This window comes from Oryctolagus cuniculus, chromosome 5, assembly GCF_051225735.1.
Source record: "Oryctolagus cuniculus isolate XC-2025 breed Fujian yellow rabbit chromosome 5, ASM5122573v1, whole genome shotgun sequence".
Classification (NCBI taxonomy): Eukaryota; Metazoa; Chordata; class Mammalia; order Lagomorpha; family Leporidae; genus Oryctolagus; species Oryctolagus cuniculus.
Window position 1 is genome coordinate 126,362,716 of NC_142871.1, and position 12,738 is coordinate 126,375,453.

General features: G+C 43.9%; 1 protein-coding gene across 5 annotated transcripts in view; it reads right to left on the reverse strand.

The window, feature by feature from the left end:
- The window catches only part of POLH (DNA polymerase eta), a 39,669-nt gene that overhangs the window by 19,077 nt on the left and 7,854 nt on the right, over positions 1-12,738 (reverse strand). For 3 of the 5 annotated variants that reach the window (XM_002714695.6, XM_008262963.5, XM_089333906.1), the window contains 2 exons: positions 10,557-10,774; positions 3,903-4,072 (listed from right to left, as the gene is read on the reverse strand). In XM_002714695.6, the coding sequence (XP_002714741.1) occupies positions 3,903-4,072; positions 10,557-10,774 (388 nt within the window). Of the gene's footprint in view, positions 1-3,902; positions 4,073-10,395; positions 10,775-12,738 lie in introns of all 5 variants that reach the window. The other 2 variants (XM_089333907.1, XM_089333908.1) reach the window with 1 other exon arrangement.

Consider the following 12,738-nt stretch of genomic DNA (forward strand, 5'->3'; position numbering starts at 1 on the left):
ATATGGCGCTGAGAAGGGAGTAACAACTTCTATGCAGCTGCCTCTCGCCAACTTGAGTGATGACCTGCAGGAGCTGATCCTGCTCCTGATTGGAGGAGAGCAGCGTGCTTGGCGTGTGGGTAGCAGAGTTGGGATTGGTGGAAGAGGACTATAAAGGAGGAGAGAGACAACATGCACCAGGAACACCTGAGGAACATCTGAGCAGCCCCCGAGAGAGCCGGCGGGCGGTGTGCCGCTCCCCCGCGGAAGTGGGGAAAGTGGCAGGGGGAGCCGCCCTTCCACGGAGGTGGAAGGGTCGGTAGCCAACCCGGGAAGAACCAGCAGCAAACCCGGGGAGGGCCGAGCAGACAAAAGAACAGCTCAGGGTCCTGTGTCATTCCTCCACGAAGAGGGAGAGCGACAGAACATGACTCATTATCATTATCCTCACGTTATTCCCATAATCATTCTTAGCTTCCCTCTAGAAATTTTGTCCTCCCCCACCTATTCCTTGAGGTCCTTCTACTTGAAGAAGTTTGAAAAGCACAGAACCTATCAAACAGATTCAGATAAAATGCATTTCTTAATATGTCCATATGAAAATCCTGAGACAAACTTGTTTTACCCTGCATCATTTGTATTTCTGAGTTAATCCATTTCGAGTCCCAAATTTACCAGATTATCCTAATTTGGTATCTGTGAGAGACTAGGCTGAGATATCTCCTCCAACAGTGAACATTTTCATACACACACTCACACACACATACACACCACTTAATAAAAAAATATAGGAGCAGGTGTTTGGGGCAGTGCTTAATTTGCTGCTTGGGATGCTCACATTCCCCATCAGCACACCTAGTTCAATTCCTGGCTCTTCTACTTCCCACCCAGCTCCCTGCTGATGCACATCTTCAGAGGCAGCAGGTGATGGCTCAAGTGCTTGGGGCCCTGCCACCCATGTGGGAGACCCACATGAGTCCCTGGATCCTGGCTTCAGCTGGCCTGGTCTTGGGTGTTGTACCCATATAGGGAGTGAATCAGCAGATGGAAGATCTCTGTGCACCTTTCAAATAAGTTTCAAAAACTTCTTTTTAAAGATAAAATTTAAATCCCTGGGAATATTTTTTTTAAAGACTTATTATTTGAAAGGCAGAGTTACAGAGAGGCAGAGGCAGAGAGAGAGAGAGAGAGAGAGGTCTTCCATTCGCTGGTTCACTCCCCAAATGACCTCAACAGTTGAAAATGGGCCAATCTGAAGCTAGGAGTCAGGAGCTTCTTCTGGGTCTCCCATGTGGGTGCAGGGGCCCAAGCACTTGGGCCATCTTCTACTGCTTTCCCGGGCCATAGCAGAGAGCTGGATTGGAAGTAGAGTAGCCGGGACTTGAACCAGCACCTGTATGGAATGCTGGCACTGCAGACCAGGGCTTTAACCTGCTGTGCCACAGTGCCAGCTCCTTTGAGAATGTTTTTAACAAAGATATATTTATTTACTTGAAAGGCAGAGTTACAGAAACAGAGGGAGAGACAGGGAGAGAGATCTTCATATTCTATACCAGGTTCATGTGGTCACAGGGGCCAGGGATGGGCCTTGTGAAAGCCAGGAGCTTCCTCTGGGTCTCCCACATGGGTGCAGGAGCCCAAGCACTTGGGCCACCTTTAGCTGCTTTCCCAGGGACAACAGAAGGGAGCTGGATGGGAAGTGGAGCAGCCAGGATGAAGCAGTGCCCATAAGGAATGCTGGTGTTGCAGGTGGCAGCTTAACCCACTACGCCATAATGCCAGACCCTCCCTCAGAACTTCTTCCAAAGAATAAAGCACTTTAGTGTTGGTTTTAACAAATAATAAATGGTAAGAAAAACATAAAATCACTCTTAAAATTAACTACATATATATATTTTTTAAATATTTATTTATTTGAAAGGCAGTAACAGAGAGGTAGAGGCAGAGAGACAAAGAAGTTTTCCATCATTGGTTCACTCCCCAGATGGCTGCAACAACCTGAGCTGTGCTGATCTGAAGCCAGGAGCCAGGAGCTTCTTTTGGGTCTCCTGTGCAGGCACTTGGGCCATCTTCTACTGTTTTCCCAGGCCATACCAGAAAGCTGGATCGAAGTGGAGCAGCTGGGAATCTAACCAGCGCCCATATGGGATGCTGGTACTAAAAGTGGCAGGTTTACCCACTATGCCACAGCATCAGCCCTGAAATTGACCATATTCTTTAGGAACTTTGGTTAGGCAACATTTAGTGTGATTTAAATTAGATCGAAACTATTTCTACCCTTCTTGCCACAAAACTATAAAAAGAAAAAAACCTTTTCTCTTACTGGAGGAAGGGAGAGAAGGTAGCAACCAGGGATATGCTGCCACTGCCTACTTAATGAGCCCTGGTCAGAATGGAATGCATTACTTAGTTTATCAGAAAGCCAGCTATTCTGCCCCTATGTTAAATAGTGGTCCATATCAATAAAATTTTACTACCCATTTCCCATATTGCTCTAAATAGAAAAGGGGAAATAAGCAAAAGCATAAAACATTCAGGCAACCCCATGTAAGAAAGCAAGGTAACATGGGAGCTGGTGTTTGGTCTAGCAGTTAAGCTACCTGTTAGGACACTCATGGCCACACTGGAAGGTCTGGGTTTGATACTTGGCTCCAGTTCCTGATTCCAGGTTTCTGCTAATGCAGAACCTGAGGGGTAACTGTGATGGTTCAAGTAACTGGGTTCCTGCCACTCATGTGGGAAACCTGGATTGAGTTCCTGGCTCCTAGGCTTCAGCCTGGCCCAGTCCAGACCCAGTTCTGAGCATTGTGGACATTTGGGAAGTGAACCAATGGATGGGAACGGTGCTTCTCAAAAGAAAGTTCACATAAAAGGAAGTGTCAAAAAACTCATGGAGGCCGGCCTTTAGCCTGTGGTTAAGACAGCAGTTAATAAGCTCACAACCCGTATCAGAGTGCCTGGGTTTGATTCCTGGCTCTGGCTCCCAACTCCAGCGTCCTGATGAAGCAGTTCCTGGGAAGCAGGTTTTAGATCAAATAGTTGGGTTCGTGGTTTTTTTTTTTTTTTTTTTTAAGATTTATTTATTTATTTGAAAGTCAAAGTTACACAGAGAAGGAGAGGCAGAGAGAGAGAGAGGTCTTCCATCCCTGGTTCATTCCCCAATTGGCTGCAACAGCCAGAGCTGTGCCAATCTGAAGCCAGGAGCCAGGAGCTTCTTCCGGGTCTCCCACACAGGTGCAGGGGCCCAAGGACCCGGGCTATCTTCTACTGTTTTCCCAGGCCATAGCAGAGAGCTGGATTGGAAATGGAGCAGCTGGGACTCGAACCAGCACCCATATGGGATGCCAGCACTGTAGGTGCCAGCCACTCTACAATTTTTCAACCTGTATAAGAATATAACCCAGGACCAGCACTGTGGCACATCAGGTAAAGCCACCACCTGCAGTGCAGGCATCCCATATGGGTGCTGGTTCAAGTTCTGGCTAACCTACTTCCAATGCAGCTCTCTGCTATGGCCTGGGAAAGCAGTAGAAGATGGCCCAAGTGCTTGGGCCCTTGCACCCATAAGGAAGAACCGGAGAAAGCTCCTGACTTCTGGCTTCAGATTGGTGTAGCTACAGCCGTTGCGGGCAACTGGGGAGTGAACCAGTGGATGGAAGACCTCTTTCTCTCTCTGCCTCTCCTTCTCTCTGTGTGTAACTCTGACTTTTAAATAAACAAATAAATCCTAAAAAAAGAAAAAAAAAAAGTACCCTAGTCAATGTCAATTCCCACATGAAAGAATTACTTATGCTTTCATTGAGTCCAACACGAATTTTAAATAACCCACATCAAAGTATGACTGTAATAATTTCAGTGTCCCTTATCTATCCTGCCTGTGTTTCACTGACTAATGCTTCTCTCTGAAATGGGCTATGATTCACCTTATTGTGTGAGATTCCAGCTGAACACTGCAAGCCAGTCTTCCTCTCTATGGCCGCCCTCATCTCCTCCACAATCACAGCCCCCATGGTGAGCCGCACATCTGGAGAGGCTGTGCCTTCAATTTCCAGAGACCCGAGCCACTGGAGTAAGCCTTGTTTTCGCATCTCCTCTGAAAAAAAAAAAAAATCAGGAAGTCACATTTAGAAATTTTGAAAAACCGGGTATTTACAGTGATACACCACAAAACATTGTGGTTAAGGACAGACTACATACTTCACAGCATTCACCACATGGCCAAGGTGTGCAGCAGAAACCTAGGTACAAGCTGTGAGGGTCACACAACCACCAAATCACCCAACAGTGCATTTTTCACAACATATCCCTATTGTTAAGTGACAAGTGGTGGTACTTGTTATATAATGTAGAAATGCTTAGATTTCAGGTACTTTAGACACGTAGGGTTTTAAAAAAACAATGGCAAGTTTAGAGGACCAATTATAAGAGGTCAATTTCTCCTTATGCAAATTCTGGCAACCTTAGCTACAGCAATAGACTGAGTCTTATAATGTTAATCGCTCAACAAATATTTGCATTATTATCATCTTTTATGAGCAATGATTTTTTTTGTTTGTTTAATTTATTTGAAAGGCAGAGTTACAGAGGCAGAGACAAAGACAGAGAGAGAGAGAGCAAGAAGAGTGAGAGGTCTTCCATCTGCTGGTTCACTCCCATTGGCAGCAATGGCTGAAGCTGCACCTATCGAAAGCCAGGAGCCAGGAGCTTCTTCCGGGTCTCCCATGGAGGTGCAGGCTCCCAAGGACTTGGGCCATCCCCTACTGCTTTCCCAGGCCATAGCAGAGAGCTGGATCAGAAGTGAAGCAGCCAGGACTCAAATCGGTGCCCATATGGGATGCTGGCACTGCAGGTGGCGGCTTTACCCTCTACGCCACAGTGCTGACCCTGAGCAATGATTTTTTTAAAAAGTATGTTTTCTCTCCCCAGTTTTTCTCAAATTTTCTTCCTACCAATTATCCAATTAGAACATGTTAAAAATTAACTCAAGGTTCAACATAAACTTAAATTAGTATTTATATATTTCTAGAGGCTGGTTTTAGTTGAATTGCTTAAAATATAATTAGAGGAACTGACATTTTTTAATTATGACAGGCAGAGAAAGAAAATGAATGAATGAGAGAATGCTTCCAACTGTTGGTTCACTCTAAAATGGCTGCAACAACACTGGTTAGGGTCCAGGGCTGACACTGGGAGCCAGGAACCCAACCACCTGAGCCATCACCACTTATCCCAAGTCTCTATATCAGCAGGAAACTGTAATCAAATGCTAGAGTTGGGACTCAAACCCAGGCATCTTAACTACTAGGCCAAACACTTTGCCCTTCTAATAATATTTAGTCTTTTGATTATGAGTATGGTCCACACATCTCTATTGACTTACTCATCTTAATTTCCACTTTACATTTTTTTTCTTGTACTAGTTTTCACATACATTAAATCTACCTCTAATAATTTCATTATTTTAATGCTACATATTGATTTTTAAATTTCTATTTCTTTTTTCATTTCAGTGTATAGAAATATCAGAGACTTTTTAAAAATTATTTATTTGAGAGGTAGCATTAGAGAGAGGGAGACACAAAGGTCTTCCATCTGTTGGTTCACTCTTCAAATGGCCGCAGCAGCTGGAGCTGGGCCAATCAGAAGCTAGGAGCCTCTTCCAGGTCTCCACGTAGATGCAGGGACCCAAGCACTGGGGCCATCTTCCGCTGCTTCTGTAGGCCACAGCATAGAGCTGGTTAGGAAGATCAGTAGCCGGGACTTGAACTGGAGCTCAGATGGGATGCTGGCGCTACAGGCAGCGGACTTTACCTGCTACGCTACAGCACCGGCCCCCAAATATCATAGATTTTTTTTTTTTTTTTTTTTTTGACAGGCAGAGTGGACAGTGAGAGAGAGAGACAGAGAGAAAGGTCTTCCTTTTGCCGTTGGTTCACCCTCCAATGGCCGCCGCGGCCGGCGCGCCGCGCTGATCCGATGGCAGGAGCCAGGAGCCAGGTGCTTTTCCTGGTCTCCCATGGGGTGCAGGGCCCAAGCAGCTGGGCCATCCTCCACTGCACTCCTGGGCCACAGCAGAGGGCTGGCCTGGAAGAGGGGCAACCGGGACAGAATCCGGCACCCCGACCGGGACTAGAACCTGGTGTGCCGGCGCCGCTAGGCGGAGGATTAGCCTAGTGAGCTGCGGCGCCGGCCTAAATATCATAGATTTTAACATATTAACCTCATTCCTTGCAACCTTCCTAAAAACTTACTCTAGTTTTTTATTTCTTTAGTAGATCCCGCAGGATTTCCTACAAACATGGTTCTGTCACCTGAAAGACAGTTTTCTGGGGGCCAGCACTGTGGCATAGTGGGGAAAGCCACTCCTGTGATAGATGCATTCCACCTGGGGGCTGGTTCAAGTCCCAGCTGCTCCACTTCTGATCCAGCTCCTAAGAAAGCAGCAGAGGATGGCCCAAGTCCTTGGGTCCCTGCACCCACATGGGAGGCCCGGAAGAAGCTCCTGGCTTCTTGCCTCAGATTAGCGCAGCTCCAGTCATTTCAGCCATTTGGGGCATGAACAAGTAGATGGAAGATCTCTCTCTCTCTCTCTCTGTAACTCTTTCAAATAAACAATTTTTTTTTATTTTGACAGGCAGAGTGGACAGTGAGAGAGAGAGACAGAGAGAAAGGTCTTCCTTTGCCGTTGGTTCACCCTCCAATGGCCGCCGCAGCCTGCGCGCTGCAGCCGGCGCACCGCGCTGATCCGATGGCAGGAGCCAGGTGCTTCTCCTGGTCTCCCATGGGGTGCAGGGCCAAGCACTTGGGCCATCCTCCACTGCACTCCCGGGCCACAGCAGAGAGCTGGACTGAAAGAGGAGCAATCAGGAAAGAATCTGGCGCCCCAACCGTGACTAGAACCCAGGGTCCCGGCGCCACAGGTGGAGGATTACCCTAGTAAGCCATGGCGCCGGCCAGAAAACCTTTCTTATAATTAAATTTCTGACTCTGATCCCAGAATAACAATGAAAAATTTGGTATTTTTCATTATCAAATGTAATTTACCATAACTTTGCACTTTTTTCATAAGTGGCACATTTTTACTATTATATTTTCCACATATTTTCCTCTTGACTAATTGCTATCTCAGGATCACGGAATAAAATAATTCCGCCTTGTCCTTAAATCACAAGCTTCCCTGGGCAGTGCTACAGCAAACTTTCCATATACCATGTTAGTGGTACAGCATACAAGTGTTCAATAGCCAAAAGAAACTGTACATCGTGCATCTTATTTTCTCTCTTGGAGCTTTTTCTGGACAAATTTTTACTGTTCAAATAATATCAGATTGCCCTACAAGTCACTCTAGAAGTTAACTTGTTACAGATGTGTGTCAAGAAGTTTCCTTTTGCTAAATGTTTACATTTCAAAAGTTTTTACTGAAAGAGTTCTCACAAATGTAAGAAGACTGTTACAAAGCAGTTCACATTTATTTGCTACAAATAAAGGGGTGAATAGATACACTGTTCCTGAAGACAGCCATTTGTAAGTAGCTAAGAAAAAGATGTAGATACTCTGTTCAAAGCCTCCAGATGCAAAATTCATTGTTTTGAAATCTGATTGAATTCAACTTTCAGATTTTTCCATTTTAAAAAAAGGAAGACCCTATTCTTATGAAAATTACCTTAGATCTGGTACCTACAACTATCATAACCTAATGTTATCACAAAAGCAAGCTCTTACTGTATTAATTTAAGAAAATTTTTAATCTTCAAGCATTTTATTTATTAAAGTACTTCATACAGATTAACATTTTTTACAGTAAAGATGAACTTAACAAAAAATTCATTCCCCTATACATCAATAAAAATATAAAAATAAGTCACTATTGCAACAAAAATTTAAAATACCTATGAATTTAAAAAATGCACAAGATCTTTATAGAAAAAAACACAGCTTTCATAAAGACATAATAGTTGGATATTCATTATATAATTTATAAAAGTAAACTTAATCTCTGTTTACCACACCCACTTCCACCTCCTTCACAGGATCATATTTCTAAATGTGAAAGGCATGCTTCTAGAATAAAACAGAGTATCTTCTTGATCTTTAGGTAAAGAAAGATTTCTTGAACAGGACATAAAAAGTATCTATGAAGGTTGGGGAGAGAGACGGACAAATTGGACCAAATTAAGAATCTCTGTTCAGCAGCTGGGTGCTGGGTTCAAGTCCCAGCTGCTCCTCTTCCAACCTAGCACTCTGCTATAGCCTGAGAAAGCAGTGGAGCATAGTCCAAGTGCTTGAGCCCCTATACCTGTGTAGGAGACCTGGAAGAGGGCTCCTGGATCCTGGCGTTGAACTGGTTCAGCTCCGGGTGTTGTAGCCATTTGGAGAGTGAACCAGCGGATGGAAGACCTTTCTGTCTCTCCCTCTTTCTGTAACTCTCTACTTCTCAAATAGTCTTTAAAAAATATATAAAAAAATATGGCTGGCGCCATGGCTCAATAGGCTAATCCTCTGCCTTGCGGCGCCGGCACACCGGGTTCTAGTCCCGGTCGGGGCCCCAGATTCTGTCCTGGTTGCCCCTCTTCCAGGCCAGCTCTCTGCTGTGGCCCAGGAGTGCAGTGGAGGATGGCCCAAGTGCTTGGGACCTGCACCCCATGGGAGACCAGGAGAAGTACCTGGCTCCTGCCATCGGATCAGCACGGTGCGCCGGCCGCAGCACGCCGGCCGCGGCGGCCATTGGAGGGTGAACCAACGGCAAAGGAAGACCTTTCTCTCTGTCTCTCTCTCTCACTGTCCACTCTGCCTGTCAAAAAAATAAATAAAAAATAAATAAATAAAAAATAAATAAATAAAAGGAATCAAGACAATCTAACAACAACAAAATGAACCAAAGATTTGAACAGGCACTTGATGTTAAAGATATCAACTGATTAACAAACATAAAAGTATACTCAACTTCATTAACACCAGGGACATGAAAATTCAAACCACAATGTGATATCACTACACACTACTCAAAATAACTAGTGTCCCATATAGGCGCCTGTTCAAATTCCAGTTGTTCCATTTTGAATCCAGGTCCACGCTAATGTATCTGGGAAAGCAGTGGATGGTGCCCTGAGTGCTTGGGCCTGAAATCCACACAGGAAAACCAGGTGGAATTCCAGGTTCCTGGCATGGCGGTCATTTGGGATTGAACTGGTGGGTGGAGGATCTCTCCCTCTCTCTCCTTTTAACCCTTTCAAATGAATATTTTTATTTTTTTTAAGATATGGGAGGTTGAAGAAAGAAGTGATCATGTAATAAATAAATACTGGGAAAACTGGCTCATTGTAAGAATTAAAGTGGCTCCCTAAACTAAGTACAACAAAAAACAACTCCATATCATTGAAAGTTCTAAAAATAAATGCTAAAGCAAACAGAAGAAAATGTAGGAAAAACAGCTTTGCAAATTTCTCATAGAAACAGATTTCATAGGCAAGATTCAAAATGCCATGGTGAAACACTGATGGTCTAAAAGTCAGAATCTTTGTTTAACAAAGTTAACATATAGATAACAGACTTGAAAGAAGCTATTTGAAATGTCAAAAACACACAAGGGACTAGAAACTGTGATATACAAGGAATTCTTGTGAATCAAAAAATAAGCTACCACATTGGCAAATATTTTTAAACATTACATGATACTAGGTGGAGGTAAAATACATGAGGGGAAAACAGGAACTCTGGTGTAATGCTGTGGGTATGTGAACTGTTACAGTGTTGCTCTGAGGAGCAATTCAGCAGTACTTGGTGAACCAAGTACGTGTGTTTACCCTACGACATAGCAGTTGACCCCTGAAAATATTTCTCAAAGACATCCACCCATGGGATGGAGGAGTAAGGACACCCATAATATACACAGTAGGGTGTCAGGAGCGACCAGTGAGTTCATCACTATGGAAAATGGTCTGCAAACACAGTGCATCTATACCATGGATTACATTGCAGGTACATGATATCAATTATATCTAAATACAGCCATACGACAGACTTCTAGAATAGCCATTGGAAAAAAATTAAAAAAAAAAGAATGAGACCTATAACATAATCATCTTGCATTTTTTAAAAAGCACATACTCAAAATAATACTGTATAAATGATACAGACATAACTAAAAAGACATACTAGATACACCAGGATTTGTACAGCCTATTATGCATAATGTGCTATGAACTGACAGAAATTCTGAATGACCTGAGGCTCTTCCTTAAAAAAGATAACTCCTCTTACAGATTAAGAAACCAAGTTCTGATTATGTAAATTAACCTGTGAATGACTGGAGCCCTCAATCTTCTGCCTTCTATTGCAAATACTCACCTGCTCTAGTCTTATCTAAAGAAAAATTTACTTTCATTCAGATTTCACAGCTTCTCAATATCCATATACCTGGAAAGATAAGAGAATTTGCATATCCTTCCATGTGAGTCCTTGCGATTCACTCAGTCTGTAGTTTAAGTTTCCTTTCAATCATTCCAAGCAGCAGCAGAATGATCGAGCAAAGCATGTTCCAAGGGCAGGAAGCAGAGAATATGATGCTATGGAAGTACCTTTCTGAACAGTCTCTTCTGCTGTTGTAGAGCCTTGAGGCAACCCTTCAATGTAAGTACTTGGCAACAAGTCTGCTGAGATAGGCTGACCTTGTAGTTTCTGCAGTCTCTCTTCCACAGCATCAGTCAGATCTAGAAAAGCCTCATCAATGCTGGCACGTTCGATCCCAGCAAAACGAGACATTACCTCCATCACTTCAACACTGGCTTCTCGATACCTAAGTTTGAGAATCACATATGTAAGCAAACAAAGTAAGCAACCTTGTGACTGCTGGTCCCCATTCTCCCTCCCATAATGAACAATAAACATAATGAAAAGATAAGCAGCTTCAGAGACTAGCTAGTAACCCAACAGAAGGGGTCAGTGAGCAGGTAAATAAATGGTCAGCGATAGAGCAAAGAAAGGAAGAACCACAGAGGCAAACATAAGGCTGGCACTACCGAGGCAGAACACATTCAGTCCATGGACTTATCTATATGACAAGAACTTTTCTTCTTAAAATATACTTGTTTATTTATTTGAAAGTCAGAGTTATGGAGAGGGAGAGGCTCACTCACACATACATACATACATACACACTTACACACACACACATACAGAGAGCAAGAGCGAGAGAGAGAGAGAGAGATCTCCCATCTCCTGGTTCACTCCCCAAATGGGCACCAAAGGTCTAGGACAGGCCAAAGCCAGGATTAGGAGCTTCATTCAGGTTTCCTATGTGGGTGCAGAGGCCCAAGCAGTTAAGCCATCTTCCACTGCTTTCCAAAGCCATAAGCAGAGAGCTGGATCGGAAGAGGAACAGCCAGGACATGAACTGGCACCCAAATAGGATGCTGGAGCTCCAGGCAGCAGCTTAACCTGCTTCACCACATCGCCAGCCCCATGGCAAGTATTTTTCTCAAGAGGAAATGAATCCCTTGAACTAGACTAACTGGAAAACACTGTATTATGATCACCTAATCCCTTTTTGTTATTTTCATATATTTATCATTCAGTCTTCTAATTCTGTCTGCAAATAACAGGTAAGTTACAAGAAACTCTGCACTGACCAGTGAGCCAGAGTCTATCTGGCCTTCCTCAGAACAGTATTTTTCACTATAAATAAAAAACTGACATATGGGCTTTATACTTGAATGGTGAGTTTCGTTAACATGTGGACAGGTCATCAACATACATACACATACACTTACCCCAACCAGTCACTTCTAGATCCACTAAATTCAAATGATCACACTGAAGATAACACAAATGGTCAGGCTGAGAACAGGCACCTACAATGTGATGACGCATTCTAGGCAGACAGACAACCTTCAGGCACACCAATCTCCACACACCTTCTATTCAAACTATAGTAACTCACTCCTCTGGCTTTAAAACTACCTTTCCACGACATTATGTAGATATTTGCTTTGCTTGAGTCTGAACCTGGTATGTATTTTAAAGTTCTTTATTCCTACTGAATATACTTACCAGAAAAATGAAAATATTTGTACCTCTACTAAGACACTGAGAAAAACTAGTGCAATTATTGTTCCTAAACATTCTCAAGACAGAATTAGAGAAGTGTTTACTTTCTTCTTCTTCTTCTTTTTTTTTTTTTTTTTTTTTTTTTGACAGGCAGAGTGGACAGTGAGAGAGAGAGAGACAGAGAGAAAGGTCTTCCTTTTGCCGTTGGTTCACCCTCCGATGGCCGCCGCGGCCGGCGCGCTGCGGCCGGCGCACTGCGCTGATCCGATGGCAGGAGCCAGGAGCCAGGTGCTTTTCCTGGTCTCCCATGGGGTGCAGGGCCCAAGCAGCTGGGCCATCCTCCACTGCACTCCCTGGCCACAGCAGAGGGCTGGCCTGGAAGAGGGGCAACCGGGACAGAATCTGGCGCCCCGACCGGGACTAGAACCCGGTGTGCCGGCGCCGCAAGGCGGAGGATTAGCCTAGTGAGCCGCGGCGCCAGCCTCTTTCTTCTTTTTAGTCATTACTTTAACTACAAAGAGCACAGGGCTTCAAAGAATAAAAGAGAGCAATCTACTCACACACACAGAGCCAGAATAGGATACTCTACTGTAACATTTGAGTGCTTCTTCAGTCTCTTACGCAAATTACACCAAGGTACTTTTAATAAAATTAGAAAAATCTGGGGCTGGTGCTATGGCATAGTAGTTTAAGCTGCTGAGTGCAGAGCCAGCA